Source organism: Symphalangus syndactylus, chromosome 23 (assembly GCF_028878055.3).
Source record: "Symphalangus syndactylus isolate Jambi chromosome 23, NHGRI_mSymSyn1-v2.1_pri, whole genome shotgun sequence".
Taxonomy (NCBI): domain Eukaryota; kingdom Metazoa; phylum Chordata; class Mammalia; order Primates; family Hylobatidae; genus Symphalangus; species Symphalangus syndactylus.
Genome location: NC_072445.2, coordinates 44437005 through 44456385, shown reverse-complemented (window position 1 = coordinate 44456385; position 19381 = coordinate 44437005). Strand labels below are relative to the sequence as shown.

The window sequence follows — 19381 nt, the reverse complement described above, 5'->3', positions numbered from 1 at the left end:
GCCGGTTTTCTTGGTTTTTTCTTTTCGTGTGAAATGTATTCAGATGGTAGTAGTCCAAGGCTGATCTGGCACCTCAGAGATGTCATTCATGCCCCAGATTCCTTCTGACTTCATTCTCTGCTGCCCCTGCATGTGGCTTCCAACCTCAAGGTTGCCTCATGGTCCCAGGAGGGCTGCTGCACCTCTAGACCAAAAGCCTACATCATAGGCAAGAGGAAGAAGTACAGAGAGTGTACCGTCACACTCCCAGCTCTTTTGGCCCCTCCTTTGAAGGATCTCTTGGAGAAGCAGAGGCCCACAACTTTCACCTACAAAACACTGGTTCCAACTTAGTCCCTTGGCCTCTGCTGTCTACGAGATGGAAGAGCACGTTGCAGTACCTAAGGAAATTAGGCCTTATCACCAAGAAGAAAGGGGGAATGCATGATGCAGAAGCGACCAGCCATCTCAACCAGATACTACACAGCCTAAATTCAAACATTTACAATATAATCAAACTGCCTTAGCCCCAGTCACATCTTAGCCTTAGGAACTTTGATCATTAACTTACAATGCCAAAAAGTGTGTTTTGAGGTCCTAGGCCACAGAAAGAACCAATTTGTTTCGTAGACCTCTTACAGAGACAGCATTCACAGTTTATCTAGAGTCTGGCCTCAGAGAATATGTACTCCACTGGCAGCACGAGAAACAAATACGCAGAAAAATACAATGTAGCACAAACCAGGAGCTGAGAGTGAATGGAGATGCTCAGAAACACCTGCACTAAAAATTTGCTGAAAAAGGTAAAACATGTCAAGCAGCATTGCCTCTGGAAACCAGAAAAATTATGCTGTTTGATAACAGATCCTATGCCTGGATGCTGGAGGTACTTAAAAATATGTATGGTGGGCCAGATGAGGTGGCTCAAGCCTGTAATCCTAGCACTTTGGGATCCGAGGCAGGAGGATCACTTGAGCTCAGGAATTTGAGACCAGCCTGGCCAACATGGCAAAACCCCATTTCTACTAAAAATACAAAAAGTAACTGGGCATGGTGGCGAGCACTTGCAATCCCAGTTATTAGGGAGCTGAGGCAGGAAAATCGCTTGAACCCAGGAGGCGGAGGTTGCAGTGAGCTGAGAACTTGCCACTGCACTCCAACCTGGGTGACAGAGTGACACTCCCATTCAAAAAAAAAAAAAAAGTTCATTGTGTCTGGTTTTCTTTCCATTTATACGTTTATTTGACTCCGTAGTAAAATCTCCTCCTCCTTCATGTACCCATATTCATGCAAGCAAATGTTAGCAAACTGCCACAGTAGCATTTTAATTAGTGCACATCTTTCTCTCTTCACCACATTAAAATCTTTTCCCATTTTGTTCTGCTGATATTCCTATAATGATAAAAGACATAAGACAAGTAAATATATAGAAGTGCTTATATACACATACACGCAAGAATGAAAGAGAGAAACGTAAACACTAAGGGAGATAGGGCTGGAATTTTTCTTCAACGTATACAATTCAATGTACTTTCAGTTTTCATTTCAGCCCTCCTCAGTGGTTTCTACCCAGCAACTGATGAGAAACATCATCTCTGAGCCAATCAAAAAGCTAATTCTTCCAAAGAGAGATTGTTATTATTCCTCACGATGACCAGACAGCCTCTGCTTTCTTTTTCCTTTCTTCCACATGGAGATTCAACCATAATAGAAAGAATGGAGAACTATTAACCGCCTTTCTTCATTGGGCTGTGATTTTCAGAGGGGAATGCTAAGAGGTGAGTGGGGGAAGTGCATTAGAGCCTGGGCCACAATGCCTGGGAGGACAGGGGCTGAATCGCTGAGAGTGGTGAGTGGGCATGCAGGGAGAGTGCTCGCCCAGGGAAAGGGGTGTGTGCCTGATGGAGTTCACACACACACATGTGGACACATGGAAAGGGGAGAAGTAGTGCAAAGAATAAAGACCTGCAGAGTTTGGGATTTGGTGAAGAAATAGTCTAATTGCATGTTCTTAAGAACGTATGGTAGTCAGAAAAGGGCAAACAATCTTTAAAATCTGTTCTGGACAACTCAAGGCATCTATTCTAAGAGATTCTAAAAAGAGGTGTCCCTTATAGATTCATATGTAAATTTGTTCATTACAGAAATATTAAAAATATAGAAAAATCTGAACCAGCATACATATACAACAGGCGGGGGATAGACAAAGAATGCGTGGTTCAATCATAAAAGAGATTTCCATGCAGCCTTTAGGAATCGTGTTTTTAATGAAGGGCAATTATTTATAATTTTAACAATGTTAGATCCACACATTAAACCTTGTTTTAAAATCTTTTAGGAACAGTATGTGTTTTTCCTTTTATTCATCATTTCCCCCAAACCTAATGAATGCTATCCAATGGATACAATCTATTTCATTGTATGAATATACAATTTTTTTGTTTGTTTTGAGATGGAGTCTTGCTCTGTAGCCCAGGCTGGAGTGCAGTGGCACGTTCTCAGCTCACTGCAGCCTCTGCTTCCCGGGTTCCAGTGATTCTCCTGCCTCAGTCTCCTGGGTAGCTGAGATTACAGGTGCACGCCACCACACCCAGCTAGTTTTTGTATTTTTAGTAGATTCGGAGTTTCGCCATGTTGTCTAGGCTGGTCTCAAACTCCTGACCTCAGGTGATCCGCCCGCCTCAGCCTCCCAAAGTGCTGGGATTACAGGTGTGAGCCACCACACCCAGCCTTTACAATTATTTTTTAACACTTCCCTAGTTTGGACTATTTCTCTTTTCTGCATTTGGGTATTGTAGATTTTACTGTATTGAGCAGCCTAACACATAAATTTTTGTCTTAGTTTCTGATTTTCTTTTTTCTGCAACACTAATTCCTACAAGTGGAACTTTTGGGTCAAAGCACACAACTTTTTTTTTTTTCTTTTAATAGCCATTCCTTAGTAAAGCATATAACTTTTTTTAAGGCCCTTGATATATATATGTAGTGAAAATACTTCCAGAAATATTTACGTTTTCACTACCAAAGTATATGACTGCTACTATAGATATTTTATTTTATTTATTGATTGATTTGTAGAGATGGGGTTTCATTATGTTGACCAGGCTGGTCTTGAATTCCTGGGCTCCAGGGATCCTCCCACCTCAACCTCCCAAATTGCAAGGATTACAGGCATGAACCACTACTTAAACTTGTATTCCTTTATGCTTTTTTTCATTTGCAATACTGACTATAATCAGGAAAAAAATATATCCTTTAAGAAGAAGAAAAACTTATGTCTCACTCTAAGGACAGCAGAGAAATTGTTAACTCAGGGAAAATGATAATAAAAATGATACCCCCTCTATAGCCACATAAAGAGCAGTTTCGAGGAGCAAAAGATGTGGTGAAATGCATTGTTTACTCTGGGTGGGTGCAAGATCCAGGCAGGGGTGGAGCATGGCCGGCTGCACAGATCTCTGTTCCCTTGTTTCCTTTACATCCCTCCCCACCTCCCTCTGCACATCTTGTTCTCAGAGGCCATTCCCAGACTCACAGCAAGAGGGATTATGGCTGCAAGCCTCACGTTCTTTTGTTTTGGAAGAAACTGTTGAGGAGTTAGTATTTACTGAGCAGCTAATATGTTCCCATCACTATTGTAACTCATAATAATTATTGTTAAGCAATACATGAAAAGTTTTAAATTTAAAGCATTCCAATATTTTAAAAGTAAAGGGAACAAAAGGCCAAGTGTCCTTTCATTCACTAACCTCTGATCTTCAGATTAGCATGCATCTTTTTAGAGTTTTTCAGGCATTTACATAAATAGTTATGCAGAAATGCATACCTTTGCTTTTGTTCTTCAATTAAAACTTTAGTATAGTTCTGCAAGTTGTTTTTTGATCACTTAGTGTGTCTCCATTATCTAGGTTATGACAATAAATCAACTCTTTTTACCTGCTGCATTGAATTCCCTCCAAGGGATGAGCCATCATTCCTCTAGGCAGTCTCCTGATGGGTGGCTGGTTGTTGGTTACCTTTTCTATACGTTAAAAATAGTGCTGCAGTGTCATTCTCACAGAGGCTTCTCTCTGCACCCATGCAAGTACTTTGCTGGACTTGACATCAGGAAGTGGAATTGCTGGGCCAATTGTGCAATTCTAAATTTCACACTTCATGATATTGTATAAGTAAATAAAGTTGCAATGGTTTTGTCCCATGTCTGAGACCAAATAGCTTGTGAATCTTAGAGCCTTTACTTATTGCTTACCCTCTTTGTGTCCCTAACCCTTATATCGTGGGCCTGGCCCCTTTTGGGTGCTCAGTAAATATTTGTTGAAAGACTTTATGAAGGGAAGAAAGAAAAGGTAAGTAAGGCCTGGTCTTATTTGCAGCTCTCTGATCATCAGCCTTAAATGTGGTGGGTTCAGCCCCTGACTGACTTCAGGTTCCCCACCAAGAAGTCTTCCTTAATCCTACCAGGAGTCCACTGGGCCATGAGTTGACCATGGTGATGGCCAAGAGTTGGGGATCTTGGGGAATCCACAGTGTTGGACACCCACAGTGGTGGACCCCGGTGGAACCAGGGAGCCCAGTGAAGAGGGTTCTGCATGAATCAGAGGGGGATTGTGGTGGGTTGGACTTGGCAGGGGAAGTTTGGGGAAGTCATAGGATTCTGAATATTGTTAAACAGTACAGTGAGGATTTTCTGATCGAATAACAGATGTGCATTTCACATAAACATGTTTTTACAGATGATTTTCAGTGTTGGGACTCAAAGGTGAAGACACTGAAGGACAGAAATCTTTGGCAGAGGTAAGATCTTCTTCGGTCACCATACTTGAGTTAGCTCTGGGGAAGTGGAGGTTTCCATTTGGAATTCTATAGCTTCTTCCAGGTCATAGAGTCTGCCCCCCACCTTCCAGTGTCTCCTGATACACAGCATGAATAAAAATGGCAAGTTTCCTTGCCTTCCTTCTGCTCAACTTTCATGTCTGCCTCCTTTTGCTTCAGCTGCTCATGCCTCACTCAGGTAAGGAACGATTCCATGCTTGTTTCTAAAGCAGACAATTACCTAATTATGTCCTCATAGGACTTTTGACTCCTTCCCATACCTGAAGTCCATCCCAACCTGAAGGTTCACGCGTCACTCAGAGACAAATGGTGCTTCTGTTAAGATCAGTTTCCCCCACTAGTTTCTTTGTATCTCGCCTTCCTTGTCTGAGAAGCACCCTTCCTCTCGTGACCCCAACTCCAACACCCTCTGACAGATCCTCCCCCTTGTGCCGACAGCTCAGTTTTCTGTGGTTGGACCCCCTGGGCCTATCCTGGCCATGGTAGGTGAAGATGCTGATCTGCCCTGTCACCTGTTCCCGACAATGAGTGCAGAGACCATGGAGCTGAGGTGGGTGAGTTCCAGCCTAAGGCAGGTGGTGAACGTGTATGCAGATGGAAAGGAAGTGGAAGACAGGCAGAGTGCACCGTATCGAGGGAGAACTTCGATTCTACGGGATGGCATCACTGCAGGGAAGGCTGCTCTCCGAATACACAACGTCACAGCCTCTGACAGTGGAAAGTACTTGTGTTATTTCCAAGATGGTGACTTCTATGAAAAAGCCCTGGTGGAGCTGAAGGTTGCAGGTGAGCCTCCAGGTTTTGTTCTGAGAACATTTCTCTGTAGGATCTTGAGCAGATGCAGAGTCCCTCTTCCAAAAGCACTGCAGACACTCGTGGCTGCTCACTAGCAATTGCCTGCACTGCCTTCCAACTTAGCTTCTCTGAGGCCCTTGAGAAAGGCACAGGTTTTCCTTTAGGAAGAATTCCTGCTGTACCCTACATGCTCAAGTAAAGAACTTTCGTCTGGCCACCAGAGATATAAGGGAAGTGAAGGACAAAGATTAGGAAGCATAAGAAATCATCTCCCTTCCTTCCTTCCTTCCTTCCTTCCTTCCTTCCTTCCTTCCTTCCTCCCTCCCTCCGTCTCTCTCTCTCTCTCTCTCTCTCTCTCTCTCTCTCTCTCTCTTTCTTTCTTTCTTTCTTTCTTTCTTTCTTTCTTTCCTTCTTTCTTTCTTTCTTTCTTCTCTTTCCCTCTCTGGCCCAGGCTACAATCTACTCGGCTTGCTGCCGCCCGCGCCGCGGACTGCCTGGGACTGCCGGCGGGCGCGACCACTCCCTGCCTTTTCTCCTTTCGCTGCACGCACGCGTTCGCCATCTTGGCCACGCTGGTCGCCAGCTCCTGACGCCGAGTGCTCTGCCCGCCTCAGCCTCCCGAGGTACTGGGACTACAGACGGAGTCTCGCTCACCCAGTGCTCGGTGTTGCCCGGGCTGGAGTGCGGTGGCGTGGTCTGGCCTCGCGGCAGCCTCTGCCCCCCAGCCGCCTGCCTTGGCCTACCAGGGTGCTGGGATTGCAGCCCCTGCCCGGCCGCCGCCCCATCTGGGAGGTGGGGAGCGCCTCTGCCCGGCCGCCCCGTCTGGGAAGTGAGGAGCGCCTCTGCCCGGCCGCCCCGTCTGGGAAGTGAGGAGCGCCTCTGCCCGGCCACCCACCGTCTGGGAAGTGAGGAGCGCCTCTGCCTGGCCACCCACCGTCTGGGAAGTGAGGAGCGCCTCTGCCCGGCCACCCACCGTCTGGGAAGTGAGGAGCGCCTCTGCCCGGCCGCCCCGTCTGGGAAGTGAGGAGCGCCTCTGCCCGGCCACCCATCGTCTGGGAAGTGAGGAGCGCCTCTGCCCGGCCTCCCCGTCCGGGAGGTGAGGAGCGCCTCTGCCCGGCCGCCCCGTCCGGGAGAAAGTGAGGAGCGCCTCTGCCCGGCCACCCCGTCCGGGAAGAAGTGAGGAGCGCCTCTGCCCGGCCGCCCCGTCTGGGAAGTGAGGAGCGCCTCTGCCCGGCCGCCCCGTCCGGGAAGAAATGAGGAGCGCCTCTGCCCGGGCGCCCCGACCGGGAAGAAGTGAGGAGCGCCTCTACCCGGCCGCCCCATCCGGGAAGAAGTGAGGAGCGCCTCTGCCCGGCCACCCATCGTCTGGGAAGTGAGGAGCGCCTCTGCCCGGCCACCCACCGTCTGGGAAGTGAGGAGCGCCTCTGCCCAGCCGCCCCGTCTGGGAAGTAAGGAGCGCCTCTGCCCGGCCGCCCCGTCCTGGAAGCGAGGAGTGCCTCTGCCCGGCCGCCCCGTCTGGGAAGTGAGCAGCGCCTCTGCCCCCGTCCGGGAAGAAGTGAGGAGCGCCTCTGCCCGGGCGCCTCGTCCGGGAAGAAGTGAGGAGCGCCTCTGCCCGACCGCCCCGTCCGGGAAGAAGTGAGGAGCGCCTCTGCCCGGCCGCCCCGTCCGGGAAGAAGTGAGGAGCGCCTCTGCCCGGCCGCCCCGCCCGGGAAGAAGTGAGGAGCGCCTCTGCCCGGCCGCCCCGCCCGGGAAGAAGTGAGGAGCGCCTCTGCCCGGCCGCCCCGCCCGGGAAGAAGTGAGGAGCGCCTCTGCCCGGGCGCCCCGCCCGGGAAGAAGTGAGGAGCGCCTCTGCCCGGCCGCCCCGTCCGGGAAGAAGTGAGGAGCGCCTCTGCCCGGCCGCCCCGTCGGGAAGAAGTGAGGAGCGCCTATGCCCGGCGGCCCCGTCCGGGAAGAAGTGAGGAGCGCCTCTGCCCGGCCGCCCCGTCTGGGAGGTGAGGAGCGCCTCTGCCCGGCTACCCATCGTCTGGGAGGTGAGGAGCGCCTCTGCCCGGCCACCCATCATCTGGGAGGTGAGGAGCGCCTCTGCCCGGCCACCCATCGTCTGGGAGGTGAGGAGCGCCTCTGCCCGGCCACCCACCGTCTGGGAAGTGAGGAGCGCCTCTGCCCGGCCACCCATCGTCTGTGAAGTGAGGAGCGCCTCTGCCCGGCCGCCCCGTCTGGGAAGTGAGGAGCGCCTCTGCCCGGCCACCCATCATCTGGGAAGTGAGGAGCGCCTCTGCCCGGCCACCCATCGTCTGGGAAGTGAGGAGCGCCTCTGCCCGGCCACCCCGTCTGGGAAGTGAGGAGCGCCTCTGCCCGGCCACCCATCTTCTGGGAAGTGAGGAGCGCCTCTGCCCCGCCTCCCCGTCCGGGAGGTGAGGAGCGCCTCTGCCCGGCCGCCCCGTCTGGGAGAAAGTGAGGAGCGCCTGTGCCCGGCCGCCCCGTCCAGGAAGAAGTGAGGAGCGCCTCTGCCCGGCCGCCCCGTCTGGGAAGAAATGAGGAGCGCCTCTACCCGGCCGCCCCATCCGGGAAGAAGTGAGGAGCGCCTCTGCCCGGCCACCCATCGTCTGGGAAGTGAGGAGCGCCTCTGCCCGGCCACCCACCATCTGGGAAGTGAGGAGCGGCTCTGCCCGGCCGCCCCGTCCGGGAAGTGAGGAGTGCCTCTGCCCGGCCGCCCCGTCTGGGAAGTGAGCAGCGCCTCTGCCCCCGTCCGGGAAGAAGTGAGGAGCGCCTCTGCCCGGCCGCCCCGTCCGGGAAGAAGTGAGGAGCGCCTCTGCCCGGCCGCCCCGTCCGGGAAGAAGTGAGGAGCGCCTCTGCCCGGCCGCCCCGTCGGGAAGAAGTGAGGAGCGCCTATGCCCGGCCGCCCCGTCCGGGAAGAAGTGAGGAGCGCCTCTGCCCGGCCGCCCCGTCTGGGAGGTGAGGAGCGCCTCTGCCCGGCTACCCATCGTCTGGGAGGTGAGGAGCGCCTCTGCCCGGCCGCCCATCGTCTGGGAGGTGAGGAGCGCCTCTGCCCGGCCACCCATCGTCTGGGAGCTGAGGAGCGCCTCTGCCCGGCCACCCATCGTCTGGAAAGTGAGGAGCGCCTCTGCCCGGCTGCCCCATCTGGGAAGTGAGGAGCGCCTCTGCCCGGCCACCCATTGTCTGGGAAGTGAGGAGTGCCTCTGCCCGGCCGCCCCGTCCGGGAAGAAGTGAGGAGCGCCTCTGCCCGGCCACCCATCGTCTGGGAAGTGAGGAGCGCCTCTGCCCGGCCGCCCTGTCTGGGAAGTGAGGAGCGCCTCTGCCCGGCCGCCCCGTCCGGGAAGAAGTGAGGAGCGCCTCTGCCCGGGCGCCCCATCCGGGAAGAAGTGAGGAGCGCCTCTGCCCGGCCGCCCCATCCGGGAAGAAGTGAGGAGCGCCTCTGCCCGGCCGCCCCATCCGGGAAGAAGTGAGGAGCGCCTCTGCCCGGTCACCCATCGTCTGGGAGGTGAGGAGCGCCTCTGCCCGGCCACCCACCATCTGGGAAGTGAGGAGCGCCTCTGCCTGGCCGCCCCGTCTGGGAAGTGAGGAGCGCCTCTGCCCGGCCACCCATCGTCTGGGAAGTGAGGAGCGCCTCTGCCCGGCCACCTATCGTCTGGGAAGAAGTGAGGAGCGTCTCTGCCTTCCCGCCCCGTCTGGGAAGTGAGGAGCTCCTCTGCCCGGCCGCCCCGTGTCTGGGTAGAAGTGAGGAGCTCCTCTGCCTGGCCGCTCCGTCTGGGAGGTCTGCCACGGAGGCCAGAAGCAATGTGGGGGCTGGACGTGGTGGCTCACGCCTGTGGTCCCGGCACTCTGGGGGGCGAGGCGGGTTGATCACTTCGGGCTAGGAGTTCAAGACCAGTCTGGCCAACTTGGCGAAACATGAAGAATACAACAGACAGACCAACCAACCAACTCAGTGACAACAAAACAGGTCTACCCTGGAGTCATACTCTAATTTTTTCTATTTTCCTCCCTTTCTGATCCGTTATCCCACTTTCTTTTTCTTCCTCTTCCTTCTCCCTCTTCTTTGTCAAATAGAGGATTGAGTTATTATCACTGATCCATATAAAGTCCCTCTCTCATTTATTTTAACTCCCACCCCCCATTTCTATTCCCCAACTTCCCGTGTGCAACCTTCCTAATATGTTTGATACGCATCTTTTTGTTTGTATGTATTTTTGGAAAATGTTTATTGTTTTTGTATGCAAAAAAAATTAATAAAAAAAAAAAGATATAACAATTGTAAATGCATATGTACCTAATAACAGAGCCTCAAAATACATGAAGCAAAACCTGACAGAATTGAGGAAGAAATAGACAATTCAGTAATAGTTGGAGAGAGCTTGTAGATAGTTGAACAGGTGGAGATTCCCAGAGGATGGCATGCTCAGGGAGGGCATGGAAGCCCCACACCCCATGCCTATATCTCACTCTATGTATCTCTTCATCTGTATCCTTTACAATATCCTTTATAATAAACATAAGTAAATATTTCCCTGAAAAAAAAAAAAAAAAAAAAAAAAAAAAAAAAAGAAATCATCTCTTCAGTGACTGGTACACAGACTATCGTGTTTAGTTCTGTACCAGATGGCTTCTGTAGGTACATGCTATTGTGGACCCTAGAAGACTGGGCTATCAGGACTGTATCTGCTGCCAATGTTCTCGAGCCAATGACCATAGAATACACCGGTAGTCATGGGAACTATGTTTCTTACTTGTTGCAGTGAGGAAGAACACATATCATGGGGAGCTGTGGTGGAGTCTCAGTAAGAAGCTGTTAGAGCAGACTTAGTATGTAATTTGGGCTTGTGTTAGGGGATTTGGGAGGAGGGTTTATAGACTTCGGCCTCTGCTCTGGATGAGATGCTGCTAGGAAGGTGGGGGCAGGTTAATTATATGAGTGAGAACCTTAATCAATCTTATGTAGGAAGAAGGAGACCAGGGTGAGACTAAAGCTGTAATTGATGAAGGGGTGGCAATCCCTCATTGCTGATGGGGGATTTTTGGTCATTGCTGTGATTTGGACAATGTTCATGTTTTTCTCTATGCTCACACATGATGTGGGGTGGTCTTGTTTTTCCCACGATCCATCATAGTCACAAAGTGCCATCATCTGATGCTGGTGTTCTGTGAAATTGCTTTTGTTCAACAGGAGGACACTGAGTCCTGTTGTTGCTTCCAGATAAGGGGGCTGCTCTTTTCTTTCTTAGTGCCATCCTTTTCCCTGTGGCTTCTGTTTAAGGGTTTGGTCAGTCGAGATCTGTAGCAGACGATGAAGGGAGGGAGAGAAAAGAGAGGTTTGGGTGCTTATTCCCTGGCTTCCTTCCTGCAAGCTACTCTCAGGCTGGCTGCATTGCCTTGCTGAAGGTCACTGCCCCTCTCAAGAAAGTCCTTAATGCATAAATCTCTTCTTTTATGTCTTCAAAACAGCTCCCTCTCCTCCTCCCTCTGGTAACTGGGGTCGGTGGGAATAGCCCCACTGTTACTGACCCTGGGATACTGCACTCATTCATGTAGCTTTCTTCTCACCAGGACCACACTTTTGTAAGCAGCTCTAAAATGAAATTTTTCTTGAATTATGGAATGTGAGTGTGCCCTGATTCCTTTTGAGACCCTCTCTGATACAGGAGCTCTCAAGAATTTATGCTGATTCATCCTTCCACAGCACTGGGTTCTGATCTTCACATTGACATGAAGGGTTATGAGGATGGAGGGATCCATCTGGAGTGCAGGTCCACCGGCTGGTACCCCCAACCCCAAATACAGTGGAGCAACGACAGAGGAGAGAACATCCCGACTGTGGAAGCACCTGTGGTTGCAGACGGAGTGGGCCTGTATGCAGTAGCAGCATCTGTGATCATGAGAGGCAGCTCTGGGGAGGGTGTTTCCTGTACCATCAGAAGTTCCCTCCTCGGCCTGGAAAAGACAGCCAGCATTTCCATCGCAGGTCAGTACCTGCTTGGCCTCAGGTTTTCTGAGCTGAGCTGTGGCAGTTGAACGAAGAGGGAGGTGTTAGTGTCTGCAGTCAACCTGGGTCTCTGCACTGAATATAAGGCCCAAAGCACGGACCTGGAGGCTCCTCCTTGCACCAAGGGAGCTTCTCTCCTCCATAAAGCTGTTCACAACACAAACATTTACTGAAAATTTCCTGTCTGCCAGAAGTATACCAGCAATTGGAATTAGGGGATAATTGTTTAGACAAGCTGCGTATGTAAAGTCAAATGACAAAAGGGGAAAACATATATATATATATATATTTATACACTCATAGAGAAAGAGCTAATCTCCTTGAGACAGAAGATTTTAAAAACTGAGTAAAAAAATGTTAACAAAGGTCATAAATTATTTAATTTACAGAAAAGGAAATAACCCACAAAAGAGTGTTCGTTCTCACTCATTAGAGAAACATACTGAATCATTTTTCACTTACGGTATTGGCAAAAATCAAAACAAATGTCTGTTGGTTGATAACACATGGTTATGGCAGGAATGTAGGAAGGCTGTGACTCCTAGGCATCTGCTGGGATGACTTGTATTTTTGGTGTGCATTAGCATTAGCACAACCTCTATTGGGGGCTATATAACAATATCTATCCAAACTACATCTTTAGTGATCCAAAATTCTACTTCTGGGAATTTATTTGGTAGATAAGCTTGCATTTGTATGAGATGATCCATGTAAAAAGTTATTTTTTATAGCACTGATTATGACTGCACAAGGTTGGGAACTATGCAGATGTTCACTGCTGGGGAACTTTCATGCAATGGATACCACTCAACTGTGAAAGAAAAAAAGAGATAATTCTCTCTATAGTGAAGCAGAAAAACCTCCAAGATTAACTTTGCACAGAAAGAGCAAAATGCAGAGTGGTGTGTATAGAATGCTATCTTTAGTGCAAGTAAGAGGAAAAACAAGAATATATTTTTATTTACATTTTTTTAAGTTAACAAGTAATGTCATAACACTCACTAGGTGTCAGGCACTTTATAAGTATTAATTTAATCCTTCTAACTTCAGGAGAAGGGCAGTAGGAACAGAGAGGTTAAGTAATTAGTCTAAAGTCACGCTGCAAGTCACCCAAAGGAGCCAGCATTGATACCCAGGGCCTCCAGCTCCAAAGTTCCTGTTCTTAAGCATCATATTAAGCAGACTAATTTGAAGTTAAGAAAGGGAGGGTGGGAGGGAGGACAGGGTGGGAGGGAGGACTGGGTGGATGGGAGACTTGCATCTTTTTATACATGTATTTTAGAACCATGTACATGTGTTACCTATTAAAAAGTTGAGTTAAAAAAATGTGTTTGATATCCTCAAGTCACTCACTTTCCACATGAGAGGCAGACATCTCAAGAGAAGTAATAGTAGCAGCCTCTAGTGGGGGTTTATCAAAGTCTTACCCACTGTCCTCTGAGATTTTAGCATGAGAAAGATTATTTAACCTCATGAGATTGATTCCCTGCTCTGTGACCTGGGGTGAGCAGCTAACACTTGGGGCGCTGCAGTCTGGGGAGGCTGAGTGCACCAGCCCCCATGACCCACAGCCATTGCCTTCACAGACCCCTTCTTCAGGAGTGCCCAGAGCTGGATCACCGCCCTGGCAGGGACCCTGCCTGTCTTGCTGCTGCTTCTCGGGGGAGCCTGTTACTTCCTGTGGCAACAGCAGGAGGAAAAAAAGACTCTGTTCGTAAAGAAAAAGAGAGAGCAAGAGTTGAGAGAAATGGCATGGAGCACAGTGAAGCAAGAACAAAGCACAAGAGGTAGCTGACCCTGGGAGTTTATCTGAGCCCCTGGCTTACAGACCAAAGCCCAAAGACCTCGTGCCCATCCCCACCCCAGAGCTGAGCTGTTTTTAAGGTTTATTTTTAGAAAACTCCCTCACCTGTAACAGTTCATTATTATTTCTGCTTATTTTCCAGTGAAGCTCCTGGAGGAACTCAGTAAGTTCCCGTTCCCCCAGAGACCCAGGCATGTCTTCCCGTCCCTGCTTTATGCGATTTGATGCATCTTCCCTGTTCATTCCATTGCAGGATGGAGAAGTATCCAGTACATGGTTGGTAAGTGGCTCTGACATTTTCTCTGAATTTGAATCTATAACTGTCTGTGCTTGAATAGTTTCCACTCTTAACTCTTTCCCCAAGGTTGGGAAGTGGTCTTAGATCCCTTTGACTAAGGAAAGAAAATAGATGTGCCGATTCCTAGTTATTGCCAAAAAAAAAAGAAGAAAAGAAAAGAAAGGAGAAAAGAAAAAGAGTGTGGCTGATTGGAGTAACACCCAGGAGGAGTGTTTCTTTCTCCCTCTCTTTCTCTCTCTTGACTGGTCTCGAAGAAAAGATGTCTTCAATTTCTCTCTACCAGGGGCCACAGACTCTATAGCCCTGCAAAGCACTGAGGAATATCCAGGGGCACACTTGTAAAGGAAGGGGGAAGAGGTAGATGAAGTGCATTCTCTATGGTAGGAACTTCACTAGTCATTTTACATAATCTATAGGCTCCACAGAAGAAAAAGAATAAAAGATAATAAAGAACAAGAAAATCAGAAAAGAGAGAGGGAGAAAAGTGTGTCTAATAAGCAAGAGTAGCTTGAACAGTTGCTCAGTTGGTACCAATTTATTCTAACTGGCTTCAAACACTAGTCCCTGAAATTGCTCATTAAATTTCCCAAATTCTTTTCAGAGTAAGGTACGAAATTAGATTGATATAGAAGGATCTTGCAAACACACACACACACACACACACATTTAATTGTATATATATATATATGTGCATATAGATATGGAGACACCTATGCCCAGGTACAGGTGTATAGATACATTCCAAATAGATCAGCTGAACGCCATCAGGAAGGAACTCTCGCAGTGTCTGCCATGTCACTAGCATTCGACTGATGTTCCTGGATTTGATATTAAGAACAACACAGTAGAAAGAATTGAACCTGCAGAGGAGGGAGATACAGGTGGTTAAAAAAAAAAAAAAAAAAAAAAAAGATTAGTTGGATGTAAAGTTAAGGGAATGGGGCCAAATCAAACATGGCAAGTTCAGGTGATATCTCTACCTTTCTTTCATTGTAGGGGGAGAGAGACATTCAGCCTATAATGGTGAGTGAGCCTGATGCTCTCTGAGTTTGCTGGGACACGTGCCATGAACATTTCAACTTTTTCTCTGCTGTGACCCATTGATGTTCTCATTTGCATGAATCAGATTTAACCCAAAGACTCAATTTCTGTGTTGTGGGGTGTTGATTTCTGCTTTTCTGGAGAATCTGAGAGACTCCTGACCCTGCACACCCCTTTACAAAGCCTGGCCATGCAGCCTGTACCCTTCATGACAGAGGGAACAGAGCCCACCATTTTTGAGAAGGTGCCACCACTAACCCATCAGAGCTGTAGAGCAGGGAGGCTGGACCCAGGAAGAGACTCTGAAGCAAAGGAGAGAAAACATGTAGTGAGGGGTGAATGCAGTGGGGAAAAGTACAAGAATACTGACGTTTTCCTTATCTGTGTCTCCTTCCTTTCAGAATGGAAAATGGCCCTCTTCAAGCCTGGTGAGTAAATCACTGTATGTTCCCTGGACCAACAACCCGAGGGACTATATTCCTTTTTCCTTTTTACTTCTCCAACTGTTGTGATTTGGGGAAGAAAAGCTCCCATGACTAGGAGAATTTGGGGTAGGTGACATTAAATTCCAATCTGAAAAGTGGGCCCATCTCCGAGACCCTTCCCGCTGAGATCCCAGGGAACCAGGGCGATTAGATCTCTTGCGCTTCCTCAAACCTTCCTGGGAAGGAAGACACATAAAGGGTGGAGCTGAGGGGAAGGAGACACGCACTGAGTGATACTGCAGGGAGAGTGAGGATGGAAATGCCAAGGAGAGGAGGCGATGCCTGCCCAAAGAACTTAGTCCTTCCCAGACTTCTCATGCCACCTACTGCCAGTGCCTCCTCAGAAAACTTAATGCTTCTGAGCTTTGGCCTCCACATATTTAGGTGATGATTTCAATCTGTGTTTGTGGGGGTTGAGGTGAAGACTGAAGGAATAATAAATACCCATTGGTCAAAAACCTTAAGGAGATGATGAGTTCAAACTGAGTGGTTGAAGAAGGTTTGCGGAAAGGAGGGTTAAGGGTAAGCAACAAGGAAAAGTGCAGTGCCCCCATAGTTCCCAACAGTGCGGAGTTGTCTCCACCCCTATCCTGGGAGGACTAGGGAGGGGAGGCAGTTACTGGAACCCAGAGTAAGAAGTAGCTCAAAGAGGGGGCTTCCTGAGTAGAGTCGTCAGGCCTTGTTAGAGCAGCACCAGCTGCTGCTGACAGGGAGGAAGCAGGAAATTAAACGGTGTGTCTCTCCTTTCTTTCTCCTTCCAATCTCCTATCAGGGCCTCCCATTGGCCAAACCCAAAAGCAAACCCCAGGACAAGGGAGCCCAGTGGCACTGTGCATAGAGGACAGATTCCTGGGGCCCAGAAAAGGGTGGAGAAAGCTGAAGAGTGGAGAGTGAATCTAGGGCATATAAGGCACCACATAGAGCCCGGCACAGAGATGGCCTTGCAGCTATCAGGAAGATCAGGAGCTTCCTTCATGGCCTGCTGTGGGCTGAGTAAATAACATGATTGCCTTCTACAGCGCTAGAGATTCATATGTTTTACCCATTTTTCAGGTGAGGAAATGCTTCAGATGAGGCTCCACTTTGTTAAATAAATTGGATGTATGGAAAAATAGACTGCAGAAAAGGGGAACTCATTTAGCTCATGAGTGGTCGAATGAAGGTTGAAAATTAACCTCTGAGTATAAAGCATTAGTGGGCAGAGTCAATGTGGGGAGGAAAACAAGAAAAACATAGAAAGAGGATCCTTGCTGCTTCCTGAGGCTGCATCAGGGTGTTGGGTTAGGCAGATGCTGAGGCAACTCTCATTTCACCCTCTTCTTCTCCTCTCGACACAAGATACCTGGGGCTTTCTCTCCTGAGATCGATGAGAGAGTCACATTTAGGGCAGGCTAGGGATGCCAGGCTCTGGACTCAGGCCTCCTCAGCATGGCCCAGGCCTTGCATGCTGAGGCTCTGAAATCCAGGAAAAATGGTTGACCCCATGGGCACTTCCTCAAACTCTCTGCAGCGGATGTGATTCTGGATCCAAAAACAGCAAACCCCATCCTCCTTGTTTCTGAGGACCAGAGGAGTGTGCAGCGTGCCAAGGAGCCCCAGGATCTGCCAGACAACCCTGAGAGATTTAATTGGCATTATTGTGTTCTCGGCTGTGAGAGCTTCATGTCAGGGAGACATTACTGGGAGGTGGAGGTAGGGGACAGGAAAGAATGGCATATAGGGGTGTGTAGTAAGAATGTGCAGAGAAAAGGTTGGGTCAAAATGACACCCGAGAATGGATTCTGGACTATGGGGCTGACTGATGGGAATAAGTATCGGACTCTAACTGAGCCCAGAACCAACCTGAAACTTCCTAAGCCGCCTAGGAAAGTGGGGGTCTTCCTGGACTATGAGACTGGAGATATCTCATTCTACAATGCTGTGGATGGATCGCATATTCATACTTTCCTGGATGTCTCCTTCTCTGAGCCTCTATATCCTGTTTTCAGAATTTTGACCTTGGAGCCCACTGCCCTGACCATTTGTCCAGTGCCAAAAGAAGAGAGTTCCTCCAATTCTGACCGAGTGCTGATCATTCCCTAGAGACACCAGTGACCCCGGGCTTAGCTAACAAAAGTGGGGAGCCTCAGGCTGAAGTAACTTGTCTCTGCTTCTCCCTGCCCAGCTCAGAGCTGAGGGCCTCCCCCTCCACAGCAACCAATCACAACCATAAATCTACAGGCACGCACTGAAGCACTTTACTGATACTCATTCAATTATTCATATGACAGTTGTTTGAGTTTGGTACCACCTTATTGTCCCCTTTTAAAGATAAGGAAACTGGGGTGCAGAAAAGTGAATTGACTTTACAAAGTAGACATGACTAGTTAATAACAGAGCTGGGATCTAAACAGCAATAACTAACATTAATGGAGAACTTAAAATGTTCTGAGTGTTGTGTTATGAGCTTTGGTGGGTGTCACTCCTTTAATACTCACAACACCCTGTCGGGTAGTCTCATTTAGCAAGTATGGAAGCTGAGGCAGGGCAACATTAAGTAACTTACATAACTCATGCAGTAATTTCTGCAGTTGGGAGATGTTCAGCTTCAGTCCCTGGCCATTTGCCCATTCTTTTCCATCCTGATTCTTCCCCCATAGGAAGAACCCACCTGTAGCCCTGAGGTTTTCCCAGGACGGCTCCAGGGTAAGGGTCATTGCAGGTGGTTGTGGAGTTCACACCCCTATTGACTCCTTCCCAGCTGATTGTCAGAGTCTTAGAACCAGCACTCCTTGGATTAGCTCTGCAGAGTGTCTTGGTTGAGAGAATAACCTCACCTTAACCACATGACACGTGATTTGGAAAAAGACTAGAGGCCATACTTGATAAATCATGGGGAACAGATGTGTGCCCACCCAACAAATGTGATAAGTGATTGTGCAGCCGAGCCAGCCTTCCTTCAATCAAGGTTTCCAGGCAGAGCAAATACCCTAGAGATTCTCTGTGATATAGGAAATTTGGATGGAGGGAGCTAGAAGAAATACAGGGATTTTTTTTTTTTAAGACGGAGTCTTACTCTGTTGCCAGGCTGGAGTGCAGTGGTGCGATCTCGGCTCCCTGCAACTTCCACCTCCTGAGTTCAAACAATTCTCCTGCCTCAGCCTCCCGAGTACTGGGAATATAGGTGCACGCCACCACACCCAACTAATTTTTGTACTTTTAGTAGAGATGAGGGTTCACTATGTTGGCCAGGATGGTCTCAATCTCTTGACCTCATGATCCACCCACCTCGGTCTCCCAAAGTGCTGGGATTATAGGCTTGAGCCACCGGGTGCCCGGCTTACAGGGATATTTTTAAGCCCGTTATGGACTCTGTCTCCAGGAAAGAGGTCTATCCACCCCTGCTCATTGGTGGATGTTAAATCAATATTCCTTTCAACTGCTGCCTGCTAGGGAAAAACTACTCCTCATTATCATCATGATTATTGCTCTCCACTCTATCCCCTCTACCTGGCATGTGCTTGTCAAGTTCTAGTTGTTCAATAAATTTGTTAATAATGCTGACTCTTCAACTTGGCTTTTTCTAGACTCTAATAAGTCTACTCAGCACAGTAGAATAGTCTACACACCCACTGTACTCGCCACAGTTTCAGTTTACTTCATTGCAGTGTTTTCACAAAACCTTTATTGTATGTGTTTTCTACTGCTACTATGATGAATTAGCACAAATTCTTAGACTTAAAGCAACACAAGTTTTTGGTTCACAGTTCTATAGCTCAGAAGTCCAGCAGGGATCTCCCCAGGCTAAGATCAATGTGTCTGCATGCTGGATTCTTTTCTGGAGGCTCTAGAGAACAATATGTTTTCTTGTTTATTCAGATTGCTGGCAAAATTCAATTTTTGCAATTACAAGACAGAGGTCCCAGTTGCTTACTGATTTACAGCTGAAGGCTGTTCCCATCTCTAGAGGCTGCTGTTTTTTGGCTCACAGCTCCCTTCTTCAGTCTTCAAAGCAGCAATTATGCATTGAGGACTTGTCAATCTGAAGTTTTTCTGGTTCTTTTTCCATTGCATCTCTCTGATTCTTCCGCCTTCTAGTTTTGAGAACTCCTGTGATTTGATTAAGTCCACCCAGATAATTTAGAATAATCACTAAATTTTAAGGT

At 48.8% G+C, this 19381-nt stretch overlaps 1 protein-coding gene across 1 annotated transcript; it reads left to right on the top strand.

Moving 5' to 3' along the window:
• The first annotated feature begins 1611 nt into the window (after nt 1-1611).
• LOC134735722 (butyrophilin subfamily 3 member A1-like) lies at nt 1612-18779 on the top strand. Its single transcript, XM_063632729.1, is given in 12 exon segments — nt 1612-1757; nt 4713-4773; nt 4846-4990; nt 5251-5598; nt 11306-11587; nt 13195-13395; nt 13555-13575; nt 13666-13692; nt 14707-14733; nt 15153-15179; nt 16747-17301; nt 17304-18779. Coding segments are annotated over 10 exon segments (1731 nt in total). The 5' UTR covers nt 1612-1757; nt 4713-4773; nt 4846-4911; the 3' UTR covers nt 17468-18779.
• Nucleotides 18780-19381: the final 602 nt, after the last annotated feature.